The sequence below is a fragment of the Lissotriton vulgaris genome, chromosome 1_1, assembly GCF_964263255.1.
Source record: "Lissotriton vulgaris chromosome 1_1, aLisVul1.2, whole genome shotgun sequence".
In the NCBI taxonomy this organism is placed as follows: domain Eukaryota; kingdom Metazoa; phylum Chordata; class Amphibia; order Caudata; family Salamandridae; genus Lissotriton; species Lissotriton vulgaris.
Genome location: NC_141685.1, coordinates 1,328,512,035 through 1,328,539,101, shown reverse-complemented (window position 1 = coordinate 1,328,539,101; position 27,067 = coordinate 1,328,512,035). Strand labels below are relative to the sequence as shown.

The following is a 27,067-nucleotide window of genomic DNA, read 5'->3' as shown; positions in this document are numbered from 1 at the left end:
TTAGCCTGTTGACACTTGGTGCGAGTACATACCAGCAGCTAGTCCAGTCTCAAGATGGAGTTGCATGATTATTCTCTATTGGTTTCTATTTCAGAACAATATTTTGTTTGAGAACAAATTGACCTGGTTTTGGGGGAGTTGGGTGCGTTGTAGCTTCTGACTGTCACTTGAGTAGAAAATCTCCTGAAAAAATAACCCTTTTAATAATAGTGGGAATTTGCTTTCATTTTACAGGTCTTTATATTGGAGAATGGTCCTTCAGCTTGCAGGAATGCCACAGATCACAGTAGTAAGTGTCTTGAATTTTAAGCCAGTGCCTATTCACTGACTTTTAATACCCTGGGTAATCCACTCAGACAACTATTTAGCACCCAAACTACAACCCTACCAATCTCTGACTGGATTAGCTGCCCCCTACTTCACGTCCTAGACAACCTTTACCCTCTCACTGTACCTATGAGCCCCTCCTGTCTGGGAATCCCCTCTGCTAGTGGACAAAAGCCTTCATTAGTTCATTCAATCTCATTCTGCCGTCTTCTTGGATAGCTTTATTTCTCACCTCTCTAGCGTGCTGTCAGAAATGCTACCCCATGAATGTCAAGGAATTTCAAATCAAAATTTCCCTTACAAGTATAATCATTTGGCGAACACTGGCATCTTGGAAGCATATACCAATGTATTTTCCTCTTGCTAGTCTATGCATCTCTCTGCCTTCATCCTTTAGTTTTTACTCATCTTAGGCTCCATCCTTCCTCTCGCCTCTTCACAAAAACCCCATTGTAGTCCAATAAAGCAGCCACCACACCTGTGCTGAGATGAAGTAACCCCCCCAGGGCACTGGGACATTTAATGATGTAGTCATTGGCAAATTGATACTGTGGTGGATTTGTTAGGGGGGGCGGGTGTGGAAGAGGGAAAACTGCGTGATGCTGCTTGTCACACTGTCTAAATTGAGTCGAATAGGGTTCAGGACAAGAGAGGCTATGAGACTAAGTGTGTTTTGGTGTGCTGCAAATCGGTGGGAAGGGTGGGCTTCTGCACTATTCACAGCTGCCCGCCACCTTGCCCTCTTAGTGTAATAATATGATGTTCCTTTTCAGAGTGGTGGTTATGATTCACCTAGCTATCTGTATCTTAATGACTTTGATTCATGCACCAATAATGCTAGTTTTCTTTAATTCACCATGTGCATCCCTCACTTGCAGCTCGTCTTTTTTTTCCCCACCTCTCCTGCCGTCTTTACTCGGACTTATTGCCCTGACCATGCAGCATTCTAAGAATAGTCTTCAGCTGATGCCATCTGGGCATTTCAAATCCATTTCGATGCCCATAGTTCTTGCATGTCCTCGAGTATGAGTCTTACCTACCCACTGTTTCCCACCTGTTCTGTCTTCGCATTTGTACAGTGGCCAGATCCTAGTATTCACCCAAGGGTGCCTTTGGGCTTCTTGCAGCTGCTATTAACCAGACATGTCATTCTGTCACCGGGTGGTATCCTGATTGAGGAGTAGTGCATGGAATAGAAAATACCATCTGCTCTGCTCCATTTCCAGAAGTCCAGTTAACCATGTGCATTTATTTCTTTGCTAAAGGCTCAAGCAAAAGTGAACAGCCGAAGTCTCCAGGCTCACACCCACAAAACCCTTCTTTTCTGGAGGCCAGCCAGCTAGAGATCACTCCTCCCAAAGTAATCAAGGTTAGTATGGCAGCTGATATTTGTCTATTGCTAAATCAGGGCAGAGTGTAGTTGGTGAAGTGTTTTACTAATACTCAGATTCTATTTATCCAGCTTCAATGAACATGTGCATACTTGGACCTCGTTCCCTTTATTTATTAATTTATTTTTATTTATAAAGTTTTATATAGCGCGAACTTGATCCCGAATAGTCTGTGTTGTCACTGCGTTCCTGGTTTGTTACGCCAAACGTAGTTTTGTTTCTAAAGCCATAAAAGTATAACATTACCCACATAGTTATTATTGTTTCTATTTCATTTCTGTAGGGTAATGCAACTGTCATCTCAGAAAGTAGTGTCTAGCAAGGCCTCTTGATGCCTTCCTTAAGTCAGGTGGTGGACTGGTGGCCAGAAAATAGACCGTCTAGGATAGGCTTGAGCTGGCATGGGACCACATGCTTTGTTTGGGTATTTTAGTCTCGCTTTGCACCTTTTTTTTTTTTCTCCCCCAGATGCCTACATACTGTTCTTCGCAAGTAGCAAGCCAGGTCTGCTGTACCTCATTATACACGTGTAATGGATTTGCATTAAGGAAACGGCAAAGCTTAAACCTTAATGTAAAAGTCAATTAATACAATTTGATCAACGGTTCGTTGTTGGAAAGCAGCTCACCATCAGTCTGCTTTTTAATTTGTATGATTTTATTATCTAACCAGTTGCCCTTTTCCACTCTGTCCCAGGTGTTCCATTTTTAAACAGAACTTGAGTATAAGTACCAAAATGGGGTGTCTGAAGTATTTAGTGTTGCACTTTCATGGATTCCAACAGCAGACTGAAGGTGTCTGAGAGCACACCTGAGTTGTTTAAGCTTCAGATCTCTGAGGGCTGATCACAGGTTCTGAGCATGTCCTGGAGATGTCTTAAAGAAGAGTGTTGTGTACAAAGATGGGTTCAATAGCAGTTGGTGGAAATACGTAGTTTAAGCCATACCAAAGAGAGCAGACAGAGGGCACGTCCTTGTCCCACTCTGTGCGTTTTGGATCTTTGTTCACTTTCCAATACATCAGCATGGAATGTGAGCTAACATAGGAACCGACATAACACCCCACCCCCATACACAAAAATCAAACACACATATACAAAAAAAATATCGAACACAAGATAAAAGTATTGAGAAATCAAATTGAAGATAAGAAAGCAAATAACCTAGAATATAATAATGACTAACCCATATCCTCGATTGTCATCCCATGGAAAATCTCCAATCCAAACGGGAATCAAAATAAAAGGAACAAACATGTTAGAATATAATAATGACTAACACAAATTCTCAAATTTAAATGTAATCACAGGAATAATCTTTCATCATCATAAGGTTTCCTATCCCTTCTAGGCACATAACTATACCTAAGCGGGGAATCAACCTGCAGAAAATCAACACATAATGGAAGAGTCATTATGTAACGGTATCTTGCCTTATGGAGAAGACCCATCACTCACCTCTGAATACTCACTCAACCGTCTTTCCAAGTACTGCTGTGAGTCATCTGTTGAACTGTCAGGAGTGGTTTTTCTTAATGAATACACCATTACCTACCTTCCCACTCATCATCACCCTCCTTAAAAGGAATGTAATTCTCCTCAAACCATAGACCATAAGCCACCTCATTTCCCTGTACGGCACAATCCTTCCCCGCTGTGCTACGCTTATCAATCCTTTTAAGGCCCCAAACCGTGCCATCACTAAAACGAAAAGCATTACCCAAAACCTCTATCACCTCCTGAAGTTCCAAAAACTGAATGTCCCCCATAGGAATTGTCCTAGGTCTTTTCACCCTGAACCACTGACAAACACCAGCATCTACATTTTGGTGTTATACTTAATATCATAATTCCTTTCATATACTAGCTGAGTAGATTTCAACCTCTCTCCAACCTCCTCAATGCTCCACAAAAGACTTGAACAACCACCCAGGAATGTATTTGGTCCTTGGATTCCTACCACTCCTTATTACAAAAGGACACAATCATGTAGCATCGTTAACGGACACCCTGTGAAGTCCAAACTGATTTATCCAGTTGGTCTTCCTATGATAAACCAGACTTCACAGCCAAGTGAATCACATTTTTAAAACCCTGTTGAAACGCTCAATGATAAAATTTCCACTAGGATTGTGCAGCTGTGTGGTTTTATGCTTAACACCAATACTCTTCTCTTAAAATAATCTTTATCCTTATGCGAAAGAAACGTTACACATTTATCACTTAAAATAGGTGAAGGAATACTTTCAAAAGTAAATGCACACTACCAAAAATGTCCAAACCGTGTCAATTTTATCAAGAACTTCAACAGGCCATTGTGAAAATAAATCAACGAGTGCTATTATAACTATATGCATCTCTTCGACCCCCAACCGCTGGAGCAAAAGACATTTGACAACCACTACACAATTACTTACTATCGATTGCAGACCAGTCACAAGAAGCCCGCTCGGCCATATCGGAACCTCACTGCCAGCTCCCCCACCCCACCAATAACTTGCTCTCTAATGGTCACTAACTCTGTGCCACCCCACACCACTCCTCTACACATACTAGGCCCGGGACAGATCAGAGGGACTGCACTACCTGACCCTTGTCTGTCAGTTCACATTCCCCTGCATCACCCCCGCCCCCCCCCCCCCCAATATTTGACATTATTTGCTAGAGCATAGATGTTGACTCTTGCTTCCTCGTCCTATGGCTTCCTACAGACAGTGTGGCCCAAGCGACCTTTTCGTTCTAATATTGAGGAAATAGTTGACTCTATTGATGATCATTTTGTTTACTTACCTATTGCAGATTGTAGGACATACATTGAATGTGCGCTGTATCCTTCTTTAATGCTTATTTGTGCTAATGGTATTTGCCTCCTTGATTCCATTTGTATTTTACAATGCTGCACTATGGTGTATTAAGACGTACATTTATATGTTAGTGCGTGATCCTTTCGTCACTGTTTGCTAATACACTACTTGTATGCCCCTGTCATGTCAACTTCCCTGAAAATCAAATAAAAAATTTGGGGGGAAAATGTGATTATATACTTCTAGAAATCACCAACCGGGTCCATAATATCTGTAGCAGTAGACTCCCTCAGATACTGGAGAGTAGCCCAATTAATATAGGTTAAACGTTTTGGGAGATTTATCGGCCATGACACAAGGTGAGCATGACATCACAAACCTTTCTTTAACAATAGCCATACCAGGCCACCTAAACAATTTTTTGACAACCTATTTAGTTCTTACAATACCAAGTGGCCTGCGTGTCAAAAATTAATGTCTTGACACACAGAATATAGAGGTATAACTCTTTCGTCACTCAAAAAAAACCTAATTCATAATGAATAACTCTGATCTCACTCCCCAATAAGGTTTCACACGGAAATCCAGAGCACCTTTGCTATGCCAAGGTCTTTGTATGTAATCTGACACCATTTGCAAAATGGCATCCTTTTTATGCTCCGTAGACCACTTTTCTTTTTTGATTGCCACATAACTAGAAACAGGAACGTTTGCGACATTAAATTCGTTCCAGACATCTTCACACACTTCCAATTGCTCAGGCAACCCTGATAAACCTTTTTATAAAATCAGTAATAACGTTGACCTTCCGAGGCACATGAACCATTTTGTAGTTCTAATCCTGTAGTTTGACAGATAGTCTTGTCACCCTCGGAGACATATTCACTTTACCTTCAGTTTCAGTGGTAAGTGTCTTCACTAAATTTTAGGATCGCATCAAATCGTAAAAGATTTACCCCCATATTAAAGCTCTGAAATGATTAGACACCCATGCACACACCAAATTTCCTTCTCAATGACCGAATATTCCTCTTCATTGGGAGAAATAGACCTACAGGCATGCTCAATTAAACCATCTTCAATTTGGGTTAACACAGTCGTCCAGTCCTTATTGCTCGCATCACTGGTGATAAGACAAGGCGTTTCAAGGTCAAAAGCTTTTAACAAGACAACATTTGCAATAGGTTTTTTTAACATTCTGAAAATCCAACTCCAACAGACCACACAATTTTTTGTTCTTCAGGAGTTGTCTAATATGACACGTTTTCTCAGCAAAATTTGGAATGTATTTCGAATAAAACTCAACCCTAAAGTCTCCGAGTTTGCTGTGGATGAATGATGGCCTATCTAGCGAATTTGAGGGTGGGCCAGTAGTGTTTGAATTGTGTTCAGACCCAAAAACACTCTAAATTATTTTATGACCTGCTGCTATTGTCTGAGGGCATAGCACGGGCCCTTGGGGGACATCTGGGGGATGGGAACAGTTAGAGATGCCTGCTAAAAAGCTGTGGGCTACCAGGGTATGATGATAGTCTTAGAGGGCAACTTTCAGGTGTCTGAAACTCTTTTTGAGAGGGCAGACTGAGTGTGTATATGGACCAGCTGTGGTTGTCTGAAGGCCAGTCGAGGATCTGAGATGTTTTGAGGGCCTCTTGGGGGTATCTATCTACAGGCTTGCTCAGAATCCCAAAGAGCCAGCAATGATATGCAAGGGGCAAGTAAGGGTAGCTGAATGGCTGAAGACGAACTGGTGTTTTCTGACAGTGTGCTACAGTCCTGGGGCATACCAAGAATCCTAAAAGGCAGACCATGGGTGGTTACCGAAGGCAAGATGAAGGTGTCTAATGTGTTGAGGGCCGACTAGGGGTGGGTGACAACATTTAGATTCTCCTAGAATTCTGTCAGAGGGTCGTAAGGTCCCATCAGGGGCTAAGTATATGTTGGGATAGCTAAAGGCTGACCAACACTCTGCTTTCTAAAGAGTCTCTGGTTTTCAAAAGCACAACATAATTAAAGGTCTGTAGAGGGCCAACTGGCACTATTTATAGATCAGTTTGGTTGTCAGAATGCCAACCAAGTGTCTCGAAGGACCTTCTGGCAATATCTGAATATATGCTCAGAGTTTCATGGACATAAGGGTCTGTGCAACCAAGTGCCATAGGATATTGAAGGTCAAGCTTAGGATCTAATAGAGGGCCTCTGAAGGTGAGATAGCCATTTCCAATTAGCCTGCAGAGCTAGTTAAGAGCCAGTTGTGGTCTTTGAAACTATCTGAGGGTTGACTGTTGGTGTTTAAGTACCAACTGAGATGTCTAAAGCCAGATCTTTGCGGAAGTGGGTAGCATCGTGCTTCTGAGCGCCCCAGGTCTGTGGTTCATTTTTCAAATGTAAAAGTGCAACAAGAGGTTAAACATGCCCCACCCACCAGATTGTCCAGGCCTGTGTATGTTGGCAATGACTGTTCCATAAATTCGAAGAATGTTGCTTGCTTATAATGAATCTCAGAGCGGGGCACCTTCTGAAGCCCTCTTTCATTTTCACCTTTTAAACACAGTCATTTCTGTAAACCCTGCTGTTGTGTGCTTTACAACTATTCCTGCCAGGTATGGTTATGGATTTCTGTCATGTTGTACAAATTCCTGAAGCTTTCTTGATTATGCCTGTAGTTTCATCTTTTAGCAGAGGAACAGGTCAGTTCTATGATAAAGTGCATCTAAATTTTCATTTCAATTTGATGTCTAGTACACCCATTTCAGATTTAATACCTGAACGCTCAATGTAGAACCTTAAAGGGCAACTTCTAGCTTGATAAAACTAAGTAATGTAAGGGAATGTTATTTCTTTTGCTGGTTGACTATGATGTCTGGTTCAGGTCCGGTATATCTATAAGTATTTAGCAAGGTTGCTGCCTTATGGTGGTTACAACGCAGTACCACACTAGAAACATTAGAACACAGCCAAACAATGCTGCTCTTTCTGTGGACGGAGAGCATTCTAGAAGCAAACCGTTGTGTTTGTAGCATGTTTGGCTGTAGATACACTCTTTGCATACTCCTACCATCTAGTTTTTAACGTGGACGTTTGCTATAGTTTTTGTTCAGAGGTTCTTTAGAATCCCGGGACCTGCTGTGATTTTGCCCATACCCTACAATGCATCTGGACTGATTTCATCTTAGATTATCTTTTACCATCATGTTCAGACATACAAATGCCAGCTCAGGGATCAATAATACTACGGTGGGAATTATGGTGACAGCCAGAAGGACATGGACACAAGCAATTAGAAAACTTTAAAAACGTTATTTGGTGCAAGCTACTGAGAAATCCACTCCAGCCATGATCACAACTCGCTGGAATGCAACAAGAAAACATCAGGGAAGATCAGTGTCAGGGTTTTTATACTCCCTCACGCGCTCAAAGGTCAACCTCGGCTGGTTTGACCTTGAAAGCATCCACAGGGTGAGACTGAGCACTGCTCCCAAAGGAGGGTGGTGTAGAGCCATGGGACAACCCTTAAAAGGCGCAGACCTTTGAGTGCAGTTTTGGTAGCTGAAAATACTCGACCCAGAGAGGCACACTCTTCAGGCAAGCCCTTGGCAAATGACGTTGAGCTCCACCAACTGCCACCTTAAGCCTGCGGTACCTGACAAGCCTGCCTCAAATCTGAAATCGACTTGTGCCCGCCAACGAGGCCCACTCCCAGGTGGGCAGTGAAAGATCCCTAGACTCTGAGGTCTAACTCAAGTGAGGGACCAATAGTGCTACAGCTCCCAGAGGTCCTAGACCTAGACTCTAATCAAAAGAAGATTTTCATAATCCGGTGTATGTGGAACATCCTCACCAGGTCCTCGTCATAGGGGCACTGCAAGCCACAAGTCCAAATCCATTAAAAGCGGAAGCTTACGTTTGAATTACAGCTTTTATGAGCCTTGTTGCCCCATTCCAAAGAGGCATGGCCAGCAGCCACAGTACTAACTACCCCCTGCCTCTAGAGTTCCTACAGTTCCCTGCCCCACCCCATGCCCTTGCACACTTCCATTTCCCTAGTCTCCAGAGGCAACTTCACATACATAAGTTTCTCACAGATTCTGACCAAGACCTTCTGTATCACCCCAAGGATCTCTATTTTGAACCTGTTGCCCTTGAGGAGGGGGAGGGGGGGGGAGACCTATGGAAAGATTAGCACATCCAGCCTCAAGATGACTGGACCTGGACCTGTACCCTGTTAAGGCTTCCCGTCCTGAGGATGGCACTATTGCACACCACGTTGTAATAGGGATGTGTGCAGCATCATAATGTAAAAATACATGTAGCACTGGAGGACAGACCTGCTCATAGAAACAATTCTCCAAAACTAAGAGGCCTGTGCAGTGTCTCTTAATGCTTAAGGGTATGTTTAAGACCACTACAGAAAGCTTTAGGGTTAAATCATTTTGCCCCAGTATTGGAACTTTCATAGATTCCCATGCTTTGTATCATTCCCTGTAGTCGGAATGGGACCCTCCGTAAATAAAAAATACCATAGTAGTAAGCACAAAGGTGAAAAAAAGGCCTAGGCCTCATCTCATTTTGTAGCTTATCCACCGCTTTTTGTAAAAGAGACCAAATTCTTGCAATAACCAATCAGAGCAGCCTCACCACATAGAACCTTCCTGAGAGAGCCTCAGAGCCTCAGATTTTCTACCGCACCTTGTGCTAGGGAGTCTCCATTGAGCTCTGCTCAATTTTCTTCACTTTATCTCAACTTTACTTCATTTTTTCACTATGTCTGACAAAGAAAAGAAGGCTCTGTTTAGAGCTTGTTCTACCTGTTCGAAGAAGAGGCTGTTTGTGGAGGACAAACATCAAGATTGCATATATTGTTTGTACCCGGACCACAAGGCCACAGAGTGCAAGATTTGCAGGACCATCTCCACTAAAACCTTGAGGGACAGAGAAGGCCGTCTACTGATCTGGTTACAAAAAATGAAGACTCGAGAGGGAGCCTTGTCTTCTGACAGTGAGGGCTCTCCTTCAACTGCGTCCTTGAGAAGATCAAAGAAGAGGGGTAGGTCTCTTCCCCCCCCCCCCCCCCCCCCCCCCCGCCCCCCTACGTCTACTGAGCCACCTTGTTAAGGCCTTGCTTGGGACCTCTGATAGGTCTGATGGGCCTGCTTCCCTAAAATCTCCTCACCGCGGTGAAAAGGAGAGGCAGGGACAGCTTGAGGAGTCACAGGCAGCAAAGAAAGCTAAGAAGGTAGCGTCTGGGTCTTCTCCGCCTTCAGAAAAATGAGAGAATGGCAAAAAACCTTCTACTGCTCCTCAGGACACTGCTTTGGACAAAAAACAGCGTCGGTCGATGGCGAAAACTACAGGTACGTCGACGATTCCTGTCAGGAAAGACTTGTCTCTGAAAATAACCTCGTCGACTATGGTTACGTCGACGGCATCTAAACAGTCGTCGACGTTTAAAGTGCCTGCTTCTTGTTCATAGTCGACGAAGCTTACATCATCCACGTCGACTATGATGACGACGAGGCATGTGTCGACGGCAATGACGACGACCAGAATGACGTCGACGACGACCGCTGCCATGATCATGAAGACGAGCTCGTTGATGATCCAACCTTCGTCGACGAGATTCATCTCACCCTCGACGAGCCAACCTTCGACGACGAGCGCAGTCTCTTCGTTGACGACTCAGTCTACGATATCGTCGATGAGACTTCTACCATCGACGACTCCGTCAACGACGTTGTCGACGACTCCAGTCCTCTGTATCTCTCTCAAAAAGAGGCATATTACTCCGGAAATGACGTCTCCACGGCGTGTCACATCTTTACCTCCATCAGGACTGCTTATAGCCCATCAGACCTGCAGGTCAAATGCCAGGGGTCCAGTTCTGACGAAGGCGAGGTGGAAGAGCACCACTATTTGCAGCAGAACACTTATGAAGAGAGACCTCAAGTGTGTGTTCACCCAGAGAGTTCTCAACAAGGGCCACACCAGGACATGGTGGCAATGCCGACCTCTCTTATCTCGGACATACAATTAATGTTACAAGATTATAGGAGGCGGTTCCCATCTCAGCTAGAGGGACAACAAGTACGTCCTTTTTCACCCTCTATTCCGGCATCGCAGGCAGTGGCGGAAACACCGTTGCCTTCAAGGGTACGCGAACCAGAGCCCAGGGAAGCTCCTCAAGAGGTGGTTCATATCCAGGATGATGATGTCTCATCCGATGAAGAGCAGCAGGTTGACCCTGACCAGGATCCAGATAGAGACTGGAATATTGATGGTCTTCAGGATCCAGATGTCCAAGTGCCGGATACCGCAACTTCTCCTCCAGCAGACATTGAAGGTTTTCATAATCTCATGGAAAGAGCGGCTAGGCGGTTTTATCTGCCCATTTCAACGGTTCAAACTGACTGTTTTTTATACGACTTCAAAGAGCCATACAGGAAGTCGGTTTGTTCTATCCCCATCATAGAACATGTTTGGTCAGAGGGTATCAAAGCCATGCAAAATCCAGCAACGGTTCTCCCGGTTCTTCCCCGGCTGGAGAAGAAATATAGAGCGCCAGAGGGCAGCCTCGCATGCCTCACTCGTCAGCCAAAGCCAGACTGTCTTCTCCCAGGCGGCGCAGAGTAAATCAAAGAACCCATCCACGCCGCTGACAACACCACCGGATAAAGAAGGGAGGAGTCTGGATAATGTGGGGAAGAGGTTCTCTACAATGGCCAGCCTCCTCGTTCGAGCGGCAAATGCTCTGGCTATCCTGGGGAGGTATGATCGCCAGATGTGGTGTGACCTGTCTCCATTTGTAGAAGAACTTCCAGATGGGTCGAAGGATGAGTTAAAAAAGATCTTGATGGAAGGTGAGCGTGCCTCTTCAGAGGTAATAGACTGCGCTATGGATATAGCGACAACGGCCTTCCGAGTGCTGGCAGGCTCAGCGGTTTTGCGGGGCCAGGGAGGGCTGTGAGCCACATGGTTTCGCCAGGAGGTACAAAACAACATTTTGGACTTACCTTATGATGGGGAACTGTTGTTTGGGAAGCACGTGGATGATACCTTGCAAGGCATAAAAAAGGATACGGACACGGCCAAGTCCTTAGAAACTTTGACCTATCGCAAACTCCCTTTTTAAGGGTGCAAGAGGAAGAGGCTTCTCATCGTACAGAGGCATCAACCAACAGCGCTACTCTTCCTATTCACAACCTACTCAATCGTACAAGCCCCAATATTCACAGCGACAAGGTCAATCGGTGTCTTTCTCTCGCCAGCCGTCGAGAGGACGTCCGGGGCGACCGGGCAGAGACAACTCTAAACGACAATAGCGGCCCAGTGGCTCTTTCTACTGTTCCTGTCCCTTCGTTAACACTAGTGGGGGGCAGGATTGCCCATTGTCTATGCAGCTGGAAGGTCATATCATCAGACCAGTGGGTTCTAAATATCATCAAGGAAGGACACACTTTGGAGTTCCAACATCTTCCTCTAACAAGAGCTCCAGACGCCACCACACCCAAACATCTTGGTCTTCTTCGTCTCGAAGCCCACCAACTCATCATCACGGGGGCAATAGAGCCTGTACCTCACTCCCAAAAGGGGAAAGGGTTTTATTCCAGGTTCTTCCTGGTTCACAAGACAAAGGAGAAGTGGCGTCCGATACTAGATCTTTGAGAGCTCAAAACCTATCTCCTAAAGTTGTCATTCAGGATGGTCACCCTTCAAGACATCCTACGTCTGCTCAATCCGGGGGACTACATGGCAACTCTGGATTTAGAGGATGCATATTTCCATGTGCCCATCCACCCAGCTCACAGGCAATATCTTCGATTTACAGTAGGCAAGAGCCACTTTCAGTTCAAGGTGCTGCCCTTTGGTCTCCGGTCCTCACCAACAATCTTTACGAAGGTACTAGCTCCTGTGGCAGCTTTTCTAAGGAGGCAGTCTTTAGAAGTCTTCCCATACCTGGACGATTGGCTAGTAAAGGCTCCTTCGTTCCAAGAAGCTTCCAAAGCGATCACAGGCTGCAGTCAACTTTTCAAGCAGCTGTGTCTTCGGCTCAACAGGGAGAAATCAATCCTGCGGCCATCCAAAAGGACAACGTTTTTGGGTGCAATCCTGGATACAGATTGTTGCAAGGCTTTTCCGTCAGAAGAACGCCAAAGCAAGCTTATACTGTCCGCTCGCCTCCTGCAAACAAGGAAGTCTCTGTCAGTCCGTCGGTACAAAACCCTTCTCGGATCGATATCATCCTACATACCATTGATTCCGCACTGCAGGCTTCGGATGCGTCCACTGCAGGAGCAACTAGACATGCAATGGCGTCAGGCGACAGGCTCCTTAGACGACAAAATCGTGGTAACACCAGTGATGAAGAAACCAAGCAGCTGGTGGTTGGTAAAAGAAATCATCTCAGTGGGTTTGACATTCCAGCTTCCTCCATCTCCCATGGTGCTGACAACAGATGCCTCCATGGAGGGTTGGGGAGCGGTTCTACAAGAGCTGAAAGTCAGTGGTCATTGGAGCGCAGTCCAATGCAGATTCCGCATCAATCTGCTAGAACTTATGGCTATTCGTCTAGCCTTGCAGGCTTTCCTTCCAAGGATCCAGAACCGTACAGTGCTGGTTCGTACGGACAACACCACGGCCATGCATTACATAAACAAGCAGGGCGGGACAAGATCCTGTACCCTTTCGAAGGAAGCACACAAATTTGGAACTGGGTGATCCAACACAAGATCATTCTATCAACGGAACATCTCGCGGGGACCCCTAATTCCACAGCGAATGCTTTAAGTCGCCAGAGGTCAATCAGCCACGAGTAGAAATTGGATCAGACCATTCTCGAGGAAGTATTTTCACGATGGGGGACCCCAACCATCGATCTTTTTGCGACACCACAGAACGCCAAATGCCAGTGCTACGCAAGCAGGGATCACCATCCAGGATCCTTGGGGAATGCACTTTTGATAGCTTGGTACGGCGCATTTGTCTACGCCTTTCCACCAATTCCACTAATCCCGAGACTGATCAGAAAACTCAAAGCGGAACGTGCAGGATGATTTGATTGCACCGGCGTGGCCCCAGCAATTCTGGTACACAGAACTTCTTCTTCTCTCCCAAGACCACCCGATTCTCCTGCGGCCTGTTCAGTCGCTATTGACCATGGCTCACGGACAAGTACTACATCCGGATCTGAACTCACTCCAATTGACAGCGTGGCACCTGATTACAGAGAGTTCCAGAATTTAAATCTCCTGGGTAATGTAGAGACATTCTGGCTCAGGCCTGTGCGCCAAGTACAAATAAGACTTATCAGGCGAAGTGGAAAAGGTTCTGTCTTTGGTGTCGGAGACAAGATATTCACCCATACACTTCGGCACCGCACCAACTTTTGCCTTACAACCTGTCTCTGGCAAGGTCTGGATTGGCCCATTCTTCTGTGAAGGTTCATCTGGCGGCCATATCCAGATTTAGACGCACGTCATCAGGTCCTTCCCTTTGGTCTGCAAGAATTGTTAAACAATTTCTGAAGGGCTTGTTCAGAGTTTTTCCTCCAGTCCGGCCTCCACCACCGGCCTGGCACCTTAATTTGGTTCTATCACACCTGATTAAAGCTCCGTTTGAGCCTATTCGCAGAGCGGATATGAAGTTTGTTTCATGGAAACTTGCTCTTCTATTAGCTTTGACATCGGCTAGAAGAGTTAGTGAGCTTCAGGCATTTACGATTGTAGAACCTTTTCTGCAATTCAAAAATGATGTTCTCATCCTCCGGACAAAACCGAAATTTATTCCAAAACTCCCATCAGAGTTCCATCTCAATGAGCCTGTGATCCTAAAGTCCTTCTTCCCACGGCCCTCTACGCCAGCAGAGAGGGTGTTACATTCTTTAGACGTTCATAGATGTCTAAAATTTTACTTGGAGCGGACAAATCAATTCAGGAAATCTTCCCAGCTATTTGTCTCTTACAGTGCTCCGTGGTAAGGATGTCCAATTTCAAAACCCTGTATTTTGCGCTGGATATCGAATGCAATCCAGTTTTGCCATCGAGAGGCAGGCAAGCCACTTGAACGAACAGTTCGTGCTCATTCTACAAGATCGATGGCTTCATCTGTGGCTCTATTCTCAGGAGTCTCAATCAAGGACATCTGTAGAGCGGCGACGTGGAGCAGTATCCACACCTTCACTCGGCACTACTGCTTGGATTCTTCTGTGAGAGAGGATGCAGCAGTGGGTCAAGCAGTCTTGACGAACCTTTTTCAATGAGACGGTGAGCTTTCCTTACTATCCCGCCTCCCTGTATTGCATATTTTGTATCACTTGTGTTTGTTTCTACTTTGTTATATCTATTTACATATATATTATATATCTATATAGGTATATCTGTTTTTCTTATCAGAATAATGTTTGTGTTTGCAGATATACAGGTGACAAATTATGCCTTATGTTTTCTGCTAGCTACTCTGATACAAAGCATGGGAATCTATGAAAGTTCCAATACTGGGGTAAGAAAACAAGTTACTTACCTGTAACTTTGGTTCCCCAGTATTGGTTTACTTTCATAGATTCCCATGCGCCCACCCTCCTCCCCTGGGAAAGCTCAGCCTTATTGTACAAAGATTGTTGCTGTTCCACAACGGCTACGAAAATCTGAGGCTCTGAGGCTCTTTCAGGAAGGTTCTATGTGGTGAGGCTGCTCTGATTGGTTATTGCAAGAATTTGGTCTCTTTTACAAAAAGAGGTGGATAAGCTACAAAATTAGATGAGGCCTTGGCCTTTTTTTCACTTTTGTGCTTACTACTATGGTATTTTTTATTTACTGAGGCTCCCATTCCGACGATGGGGAATGATGCAAAGCATGGGAATCTATGAAAGTTACCAATACTGGGGAACCAAAGTTACAGGTAAGTAACTTGTTTTCTTATTTGGGTACAATGCAGAGCCACCTACACCCAAAGGCCGGTGGTCATGGTAAACCAGATGGGACTGAAACAGAAAGTAAGAACAAGGAACACCCCATGTCCAAACTGGAGCTCCCCCCACTCTGTCACTCATATTTACGGGTGTCTTTCATGTCTTGTTTCTAAGTAACTCATCAGTCAGTGTTTTGTGTCTCTCAAAGACCTAGTATCTCATAAATGGAATACTGTACAGTGCTAAACAGTGGAATCTCATATTATAATGTGGAGCATTCATAGGTATCTAGGGCATGTGCGTTCCTTGTTTTCTTGTCTAAGGAAGTTGATGCATAGCCCCCAAGTTTTCTTGAAAGAAGCCTCTTTTGTCTCAAGCTGTGTTGAGATCCTTTCCATCCTCAGTAAGTGACAGAGGAGGTGCAGCATGCCCCATAGTCTGGAACTGTATCTTTGCCCCCATTGGGCAACAGTGGCCTACCTTGCCCTTACTAAAGCCAGGTCTCCTGCCCTCCCTCCCTCTGTGTGAACACAGCGGAAATGTAAATTTGTTTGGTAGTCCCATGATAGTAATATCTATGAAATACTGCTGTCCAAAACGGCTGGAGCTTTGAGCAATACCACACCATGTTTGAGGGTTCCAGCTGAGCTGCATCTCCTCCAGCACTCTGAGGACCTACTCGAGAGACCAGTGTGGATTCGGGCGGGTGTGTAGTACCAGCAGTGAGAGATTTTTAATCATGGCTTCCCTGCTGGCGTCGCTGGTTCCCATCGTTTGTGTGCAGTGACATATTTTCCCCCATTCCTTGTCTGTGAGTGTGTCTTAATTATTTTCCCCATTTTCTATGAGTCAATGTTGGCGGCAGAGATGAGCCATTTCTCTGGGTCAGCGGGCGGACAGCAAGGTCTCGTATGGCAGGTTGTCACAAAGTGGTGTATCTGCATATAGCACATATGCTCCTTCTCTGGTAGGCCATAGTTCCTCTGTAATTGTTCAAAGGACTGCAACCCGTTCCGGTCTAAGAGGTCCTCTATGTGCTTGCAGTTAATTAACTGCCATGTCAGGAAGTTATTGCTGTCCTCGGCTGATGGGAAATCTGGCTTGCCTATTATAGGGATCATCAGGGAGGGAATGAAGGTCAGTCCTAATGTGAGAGCCGCATCATGGTGGCCTGCATTATTGGGGAGCTAGACCCTCTCCCAAGATCTGTGCCTCTTATCTAACCAAGGGATCTTCCACACATGGATTCTGGCTACTGACATGGTCTATAAAGCACCAGTGTTTCCCGGAGGTATGTGCAATGCCATTCTACCAAGTTTCGCAGTTGAGTCGCTGCACAGTAATTCTTAAGCTAGGGAATTCCCATCCCTTCCTCCTCCAGTGGGGCATATTGTTGTCGCTTGGACATACTTGCTTTTTTCCCCTTTTCAAATGAAACCGGCTGTTGGTTGCTGTATCATGGAAAGCATGCCCGTTGTGACTGGAGAGGGAGACTCTGCATCATGTATAATATTTTCTGTAGCAGGGTCACTTTGACAGCGCTATACGTCCTATGTGTGAGAATACAGCCCCCTTCCCAATTGGCCCACTCTGCAGATCTGTGCGGGCTTTGTGGAGGAGGTCGTTGTAGGTCTGGTTGGATGTACGCTCTGTTGAACAGAGTTTAATTCTTAAGAAAGGTAATATATTGGTGTGCTCGTGTGAAAGGGCTCTTTTCCTGGATGGCTATTTGTCGCTCCCGGGAGAAATTAAGTCCCACGACCTGCGATTTTTGCTTATTTACCTTCAACCCAGACACTTGGCCGAAAGTGTCTAATTTGTGGAGTAGGGCTTGGAATGTGGTCAGTGGGTTAATTAACATCAAGAGGATGTCCTCTGCATAGAGTGCTACCTTATTGTCCGTTTTACCAAATGTAATTCCTGTTATTTGGGGATTACAGAAATCTTTAAAGACCTGGTGAAGGCAAGAATTGCCCTCCCTAGAGTTGAAAAAGTTAAAAGCATCCTGGAAAAGGAGAGTAGAACGATAGATGTGGCAGGGAAGTGTGGCGGTGGGTGCTGCCACACAGTTGAACATCCCAGTTTATAGACTTGCACTCCTGATATGACCATCACTGTTCACAAGAAAATGGAGGAGGGTGTCAAAGGCCTTACTGTGACCCATTGGGAAACAAGTGGCTAAAGGGAAAGTAATTTACAAAGCAAACATAACTGTATGTTTAATGCTGCAGACATTGCCTGCTGGGAAATGACTACAAGTGTGCTTCTACTGCACCATGCTTGGCTGATAATTTCAGGCTTCCGTCTCGAAATTCAACAATACTTAGTAAACGTGCCCTTCAATGGAAAGCATCTCTTCAACACGCAAATCAGTAACCTGCTAGAAAAAATAAATGACATTGAATCCGCCAAGGCGATGGGTGCCATGCAGACCTCAACTCCTACGTATGCCTTTCTTAAACACAATATACAATACGAATCTGGTCAAAAGTGGGAATAAATTAAACAACAGTGTTAATTTCCTCCAAAATCGATAATAATTCGATTTAGTGTTGCTACTAGATGGCATTTAGCTGCTCAAACTCATTTCATAAAACTAACCACACCTATCTGCTTGATTACTCCTGTACATATTTTAATGAAACTTCATGGCAACGCGTTCAAAGCAAATGGATACAAATACATACATTAATGAAAACTATATAGTGTCTTACTATACTGCTCAACATAATAGTTTGACTAGTCTTTGGATGTGCAATAGAAAGCCAAAAACAAAGATACATAACCAGCCTTCTTTAACTCAGCAACTGCAGAAAATTCAGAATGCTGCCGCACAGCGAATTCTGAAGATTCCACCATGGGTCCCGTTGACTCCTCAACTGCATCAACTTCATTGTTTACCTGTAACCCAACCGATCCAATTTAAGGCTTTAACTTTTCCCTTTAGGGCTTTTGAACAGAAGGGACCCCTTTCCTTAAGGAAGAGATTTAAGCCTTACCTTTCTGGCTGGGCAGGTTAGTAGCACTCTTTTCAGGCCCTTATCGCTAGCGCTAAGACGCCTATTCGGAGGCAGCTGTGTGCTTTATAAATGGCATAGTATTTTATCAATATGTACAAAACATCTAAGTTATTCATAAATTCCTTGTCCCCTTCTAAACTGTTTTTATAAAAGGTGGATCAATTTCAGCCTTTGATCCACATGGAGGAAGTAATAGCGATAGGTTTGAACGGTAAACAAATCCATTGACTTTTCAAACCATTACTGTAGTCCGAAACTTATTTACACAATAGTCCATGTCCCAACAGCTTCTCCATTGTAAATGGACGACACGCTTTGGCCTTCTTAATTCGAAAGCCTCTTCTAGGGCCAGAGAAAGACCAGTATCTCCCATCGCAACCATTGGATGAATTACTGAGTAACACAGGTGGGACAAAAGAGTGAAGCAGAATCAATCATGCATGCTGAGGCTGTATACCAATCCAAAGGACTTGGTCAGGATCACCGTCGTGTTCGAAGCTCAATAAAAGGGGCCCAGAGCTTCAATCACCATGCCACTCTCTGATCCATCCAAGCTGGTGATTGGCTTTCCAATGTTAATCACCCCAGAGTCCTCTGCCCATATCAGAGGATACCCAGAAAATATCCAGAATATCCCATGAATCGGGCACCACTGCATGTGCATGCTGTAGTTCATACAAACTTGTACGAACTGCACCATGCACACACACACACACACACACACACACACAGTGGTTTTCCGTTTGTACAAGCTTGTACAAATAAAACACCATGCACACATGCAGTGCTGCCTGATGCTCTGCTAAACTGCTCAAAACTATGAAAATTCAGAAACCGGCCCACCCAAGAGATCCGAGCACATTAAGTTGGCAGTGCATACGCATCGATGGCTTTACATTCCACAATGCTTCTAACTGGTGATCCTGAATGTGACCTTCAAGGCTTCTCACTTATGAGGCCAGCCATGGTTACCATTTTTAGCAGTGATTCAGGAGCCTAGCATGTTCAGGAGCCTAGCATACGTGATGTTCAGTAATAAAGTTGTGACGCTTGAAGTCAATAAAAGTTTCTCCACTCACTAAATTAGGAGTGTTGTGATATTCTGTGTCAGTTGGTGATCAAAGTTATTACCACGTTTATTTGTTGTGTATGGGACAAGTGGGATATCAAAATTCATTGCCATCTTAAACATATTTCTGGTACACCCGTTCACCCACGAGCTATTCAAATAGACTAGTAGCTTGAAAATCGCTGCTTGCAAAGGAGAAGACCTTTGGAGATGCCCCTGGCTTATGTGACTGTTGCTTGATGTGGTAGGTATTGGGTGTGGAAAAAGCTTGACACTTCTACAGTGTCTATCATCTAGTTTGCATATGAGCTTATCTGATGGGCTGCAAGGGAATTAACAAGAAGAGTTTGGTACTACATTGAAAGTGAACGGAGGAGAGCCCTGAAGTACTCTGATTTGAGACTTTTCTTAAGTGTACTTGTGTAATAGGAGATGTCTTACCAGGTTTGCAAATTATTGTAATTTCTGCAGAAAACAGGAGGACGGCAAGACAAAAATAATGAAATTCCCATAGAGATATAGGGCATGGGTGCAGGGTAAGTAGGGAATGAAACTAAAGTAAGAGGCCTAGCCAGCAGAGGTTGCATGCATGCAACAGTAGCAGGGCAACATGATGCCAAACAGGTGAATATGGAGTCTTGAAAACGGAGCTAGGAGTTAGTGCAAAAGTCAGTTAGGGAGTGGTGTAGGAGACCAGCCAGTTGAGCAGATGGAGAGCAGCAGAGTGGCATGTGAGAAGTGTGGGTAGGTCCCTCAGGCTTACTAGGTATCTACTTGATTGCTATGAAAGGTGTTTCTGTGTTAAGCTGAAACACTACTCTGCTGAAATGTATGCAAGGCCATGTGCTTGACTCTGGGGTGTACCCAGGGGATTAACACAGGCCGTATTGCTACTCTCTGAAAGGTTGGAGGGCATCTTACCCATGAGCAAGTCTTGCTATTGCTAGCTTTGGAACATCGTGCAGTTTTTGAGTTTGGTATAGGTACCATGGTATGTGGGAAAGCAGCAGACATTGAGGTAGTATAGGGAAAGTTTGAACGTTAGGAGTAAGTGGTAAGAAATCTAATCAGAATGTGCAGTAATGTGTGAGCTGCTAGCGCAGGGTGCATGTAGACGTTCAGATGAGACAGTTGTGCTCCTGGGGTTGGTGGTAGAAATTAAGGCTGAATTGCTGAGGTAAGGGCTGGAAGCATTTAGCGGAGCTTAAATCAACCTTGTAGAATTAAGCACAGGATTGAGTTGGAGGGGTTAGCAGGCTTCCGTGACAATGACATTTGAACTGCTGTTTGCACGTGTTCCTGTCTGTAGTTTCCATTACACTAGTTTGGGGACCGCTTTTATTTTCTGAAATGCTTCTGTTATGCCACATTTCCTCTTTCTTATCTCTTGCAGCTTCTGCCTCGTGCTCCTGGCACCTCCTTTCTGCTTCTGCCTCCTGACTCCTTCCCAGTGCCTCCACTTGAACTTTCGCCTTTTCCTCTTTGGTTCCCTGCGCTGATCCACGTCCTTCACCTTCTCTTCCTTCAGTGACTTATTCCGAGTGAATGTAATGTTATCTGCTTCCTTAAGAGGGTCTGTGGCTAGTCATGCTCCATATACGCACAAGCCTATGGTGCTCCTCGTTCCCTTTTGCGTCCAGGCTTCTTGGACCACACTGATTTTAAACCGTCTGACTGAAAAGATGGGTATTTTATGTCGCTCTCTAAACCTCCAAGCTGCATGTTGAGAAATAAGAAATGCTAATTCTTTATTTTTGTTGTGCATTAGCCCCATAAACAGAGATTTTTCTCTTTGTTCCTAAAATACTTTAAATCGGGCATAGTGTACCAGAGCGTGTGCTCGGTTCTTTATGGTGTGTAGAAGTTAATTTATAGATGGGTTTATGAAACCTTGTACAATGTGAATGGTTTGTCTCCATGAACATTTGCCGCCTAGCCCTGTCCTCCAGAGCTTGGTAAAGGACCATTGATATTGCTTGTAGCAAGCTAGAACTGCAGAGTGTCTCCATTCTGCATCTATTAAAGTACCACTCTCTTTGGCCTTGCGTAAGCCGTTCCTTGCAGCAACCTTGCATCTCATTCCCCTACGCGCACCTTAAAATCTATGGGCAGGTTTTTTATTACTTCAAATCTCTACTGAGCGCAAGAAGTGAAGCCATGAGTTCATCTTGAAAAAGGGATGCATCTCCAGTGGTACATATATTGCAGTCATGAATGGACAAATGGCCCTTGGGTCAATCACTGTGGTCAATTGGCAAGATAGAACGGGATTGTCTGCTTCCTGAACACTAATTGATTGGAGGGTGGATTAAAGTGTTGCAAAGTGGTTTTCTGTGTGGGGTTTTCACAGAAGTTGCTTTCCAGAATCCACCCTGCTGGGTTGTGGAGGAGGTCTGTATCTTCCTACTAAGGGAGCATAAATAGTAAGAGTATGTGCTTCTAGATGTGGGTGGGTGGGGTGGTTGTACTTGTAGTGCATTCTCTGCTTTCCAAAATGTGGCAAAACATGGGGTGGTATTGGTGCACGTAACTCCGGAGGAGGCGGGTCATGGTCAGGGTTATTTGCCTTTGACAATATAGGTTGTTGGTTATTAGGGAACTGTGCTTCTTGGAATACAGGGGTATCCGCAGAGATTATGCTTCCAGGACTGGAGGCGATGATTGGTTAAGGTATGACTGCACATGTTTTGTGTAAAGAAACCATTGGAAATGGAAGAAGTTAGATCAATGTGCATTTAATATTCAACTTGTTACTGATTTGTGAAAGTAAAATCTGAATTCAGTAAACACGGTTTCATACAAATGATTACTCCATCTTGTACAAATGGTATAGTGCTTTACAAGTAATATCATCTTTTCTTAGAAATTCCAGTTGCCTGCCAGGGAGATCTGTGTTGGCTGCCAGAAGACTGTATACCCAATGGAACGACTGTATGCCAACCAGCAAGTGTTTCACAACAGCTGCTTCCGTTGTTCACACTGTAACAGCAAGCTCAGGTGAGGAGGGGAGGGATTGACCAGCTGAAAGGGGTGCATTAAAGCAGAATTAGGAGAGGGTGGAACTCACAAAGGGTCCAGAATGAAATGAGGGACTGCTAGAAGGGTGACGACTAGGAAATACGCTAAAGGAGATGGGTATTATTGATGTTGTAGTGGGTCAGTGGTTAGAAAGTACTAATTGTCTTGAAGACCATTTGTGGTATGTTTTAATTATAGCTTATCTATATCCGTGTGTGGGAGGGATATGTCTAAGCACTGTCCACAGAACCGGAGTCAAAACATGTATGACTTTTATCGAGTTTAGTTTAAAAAGACAGAATAAAAAGGTAGAAAACTTAAATAAAAAATATAATTAACTAAAAGGTTAGGCTTAGGTTCTATTTAGAGGTTTGGGTTAGTGCTAGGGATAGGAGTTTAGGATGGATAAGGGATTTGTTAAGGGTTACTTTTAGTTAAGGGGTTGACCTAGGTCTAGTGTTAGAGTACCGGAAGGTGTGAGTGATGGGGCGACAGAAAGTTGTACATTGGTGGTCCGCTCCACTTGTAAAATAGAGACCGTATGGTATGAGGGTTAAGGTAGGAGTAACCGGGGTTAAATCAGAGGTTAATGTTTGTGTAGGCAGAGATCACTTATTTAATAGTCAAAATACTTATTTCTCTGCATTTTTTGTAATTTCTGTAGACATACATGTTAGCCTGTAATAGAATTGGAATCAACTGCTTTAGTTCAACCCCCCCACCGCACACAAATCTTTGATTGTTTCTGAAGCACACTAGATAATGGGACCATGCTGGCACCTTCGAAAAAAGTATTATAAACAAATAACTGCCTGGTATCCTGTCATAATAGGAAAAGCAATATACTACTTCCATCATCCTGAGGTCCTGGCCAGCATCTGTCCCTTATTAAGCAGTCCCCCACCTCATTTTGTATAATTCTATATAAAAGCTTTACTCTTTTTGCGTTTTTCAACAGCCTCGTGAATTATGCCTCGCTCCATGGGAATATCTACTGCAAGCCTCATTTCAACCAGCTCTTCAAATCGAAAGGAAACTATGATGAAGGCTTTGGACACAAGCAGCACAAAGAACTGTGGACCGGCAAAAGCGAAAATGAAGATGCTCCTGAGAATCCTGCCTGTGCTGCAAGTGAAATTGAAGGCTCTCACAATCCTGGGGTGGAGGATGCTCCTATTGCAAAAGTGGGTGTTTTAGCAGCATCCATGGAAGCAAAGTCAGCAGTGTCAGTAGAAAAGGAAAAGCAACCGGAGACCAAAAAGCTGCGCATTGCATGGCCCCCACCACCAGAGCCCACCAGTCCGGGAAGCACCTCTGATGAGAGTATCAAAGTGTTCAAACCTAAGTGGCCTCCAAGTGATGAGATACTCAAGGAAGATTTCAAGGAAGACGGTGACCTGAAGAAGCTGCGAAGAAGCTCCTCCCTGAAAGAAAGAAGTCGACCCTTCACTGTAGCAGGTGGTCTAAAACCAGTGGTTACTATTCGTAACCGCAAGGACCCAGAGAGGGAAAGCTTGTCTTCAGACAGTAAGAAAGCTAGGAGCCTATCTGGAGACGAAGAAGACACCATAAAACTTCCAAACAGAGAAAAGATGGAAAATGAAGAAAGGAATGTTGACACTTCAAAAGTTGAGAACCATAAAGAAGTTGCAGCAATAACTGCAGAAGCACTAGATGTACAACAGGGAGTGGAGAGTCATCAAATCAAAGATGAAAATCCTCTGGCACATGGAGAAGTGTTTGGGAACTACAGTGTGGAGGCAGCCCTTGCTGTGAATCTGAATATGTCACCCAAAGACGATTTCACCAGTAAGCTTTCTTCACATGAAAGTACAGAAGACGGGTCCACCAAGGAGTTATCCCCAAGTCAGGATCGCAGATCCCAAGATATTGGCTTCTGGGAAGGTGAAGATAGTGAAGAATTATCCGTGGAAGAACTCATTAAAAGGAATAGGTGTTATGAAGATGATGACGATGATGATGAAAATGACGAGTTGGAAGAGTGATTCCATATTGCATTAGAATGGTGCAGGTTGCTGATTGGGCCTTATGTTCGTGTTCCTGGCCTCTTTCTTTGTGAACACGGTGCTTTCTTTAATTTCCACCAGCAGACTGACCAATTGAGTTCAAGTGTTTAACTCCTTTGGTATATAGGGTTCACCCTCAATTGAACATCTGCCTAGCAGCATTGAACTGGGTGCTGGTGGTTTGAACAGTTTTGAGATAGACTGCTTGCTTTGGTGCCGGGAACTGCCCAGTATGTTCAACCCGTCACCTTTGGCTCCCAAGCCAGATTTACAGCGGTAAAGTTCTCCTCATGTAACAGGTCTTAAAATCTCATTGGGCGCTTGCTGTTCAAAATCAGAGACAAAAGATTGTTTCCGTACGGGAAGAATGATCAGAGTTCAAGAACTATGTTGAATAAGCTTCTAGGAGAAATCTTGTGCCCTCTAATGTGCGCTCTTTGTAGCACTGGTAGTGTGCTTCTCTCGGTTTCTCGTCTAAGCCTATGGGTTTCACTGTATTTACATCTGCAGTTGTCCAGCACACTGGTGTTAAGAAACGTAACTGCCTTTCTGCAAACATTCAATGGAAGAAGGACAAGGATCCAGCCCAGAAGTTTGTTATTAAGTTCTTGATTATCTGAAAAGTTGCATGCACTTTACCACTTTGGCACTGACGTGCACTATTGCAGAAGGCTGTGGCACACTGATTTTCCTTTTTGACATTTGCAAGGAGTCAGGCGGGAGGGGGTTTACCATCCATAATGCAACATTCTTTTTTTTTTTTTGGATTGGGTTTTCATTTTAATACCCCTCAAATTTTTTAAAAGATTAACATTTGAGCCTGAATATAACTGGAATTGTTCATCTAAAGCTCGCCTCTGTCGGTGAAGAGGGGTGGGGGCCTTGGTGAGTCTTTGGGATTTGCAAACTGGACTTTCTGGGCTGCACTTGCCAATAGTGTTTCTTACCTGGTACTTAAAGATCAGAGGTGTGAAAATGAATAGCTGAGACTCCATGACAACACTACATTTGATTATCTCTGGGAACTGAAACTTTCACATTCCACTGTATTGCTGCTGATAGGACTTCTCCAATTTGTTTTTACTTGATGACTTGAAAGTCTGAAAAACTTGACTTCTCTTTATGTGACTTTTCTGCCCCACACTTAAATATGCAACTAAGAAAAAAATGAAAAAAAGATCTGCCTTATGGCAACTGAACTTTCTGTTCAAATTTAGTTTGGAAGAATTTGGAACTCTGTGAAAACAAAGGCAAATAATTTAACAGGAAGATTGGGCAAATAGTGTAGCTTGTTTTTTCTTTCTAGTTTTTAGAATAATTTTACCAGTTTGTGCTATTTAAAAAAGGGGCGGGCGGGAGGATGGGAGCAGCTCAATTTTTACTTGAGGTGGAATTTCTTTATGCTGGTCTATTTTTCAATTGAATGAATGTGTATTATATATATTCTACTTTCTTACCAATTCAGCAGAGTATGAAACATTTTTATTCTCAATAAAGCAAAGCTTTGTGTGACAAAGCTTAATTGTAAATGTCTCTGGTGATGTCTAACTTTGTTTTTAGGTGCCTTTAAATAGACCTCTTTTACCCGTTATCCATAAACCAGGTTGCTCTGATTCCAGTTCCCACTGAGGTGTATTACCAATGCAGTTCCAAAACCACTAATGTGTTTCTTTGGGATAAATTGGTTTGCTAGACTAACCTCTCTTGTCATGTTGACCAAACTCCACTTCAGACTGGAAATCTGACTCCCATGTTTCTTCTTCTCACACTCGTTGGATGCCTTCCGAAAAATGTCTTAGCAGAGGGTAAACATGCCTTATGTTTTTATTTTAAGAAAGAGCAGTATTCCTTCAGGAATTATTTTAGAAAGTATACCCGGTTATTACACTGGGGGACGTGTGATGAGCAGCACTTACTTTATCAACAAAAATCAGTTAGACATTTTAAATGATGATTTAGTTAAAAGACTTTGTACCACTTTATTTTAGAGCATTCGAATAGCTCTAAAATAAATACATAACCATCCATTGCTAGGGTTTTCTTTAGACTATTCTCGAAGTTACTTACTGAACCGGACTGCCGATTTAATTTTTTTTCCCTTTATGTTTAATAGGAATGCATTACAGTTGCATTTACATAACGCTTATTACTCCTGATGAGGTGTTATAGCTCTTTGCGCTGGGCTGCCCAGCGCAACCCAAGGTTTGTGGTTCGCGCATTGTCATTGGGATTAGTCTTGCACGCTCCAGCAAAACCACTTTCTGCATTCACTCCAGTTTCTTTCAGGTACATTTGATTAATAGGAGTTAGGTGGGATCATTAATGTTGAAAGTGGGAGATGTGAGTTCATGCAGATATCTGGTGAAATTTAATAGAGGAGTTAGAGGAGGTTAGGTATTGGTAGGTTGCACACGTGTGACTTTAAAAAAGGTGAGTTTGTGATCTATGAAATGAGTTGTGTACAAATTGCAGAAATAAATTATGAGATTAATGTAAAATTGCATGTGATT

At 43.9% G+C, this 27,067-nt stretch overlaps 1 protein-coding gene across 2 annotated transcripts in view; it reads left to right on the top strand.

Moving 5' to 3' along the window:
• Positions 1-26,086, top strand: part of LIMA1 (LIM domain and actin binding 1) — a 207,547-nt gene extending 181,461 nt beyond the window's left edge. For both annotated transcript variants that reach the window (XM_086966210.1, XM_086966218.1), the window contains 4 exons: positions 235-289; positions 1,593-1,696; positions 22,376-22,509; positions 23,489-26,086. In XM_086966210.1, the coding sequence (XP_086822336.1) occupies positions 235-289; positions 1,593-1,696; positions 22,376-22,509; positions 23,489-24,536 (1,341 nt within the window). In that variant the 3' untranslated portion in view covers positions 24,537-26,086. The remainder of the gene's footprint in view (positions 1-234; positions 290-1,592; positions 1,697-22,375; positions 22,510-23,488) is intronic.
• The last annotated feature ends 981 nt before the right edge of the window (positions 26,087-27,067 follow it).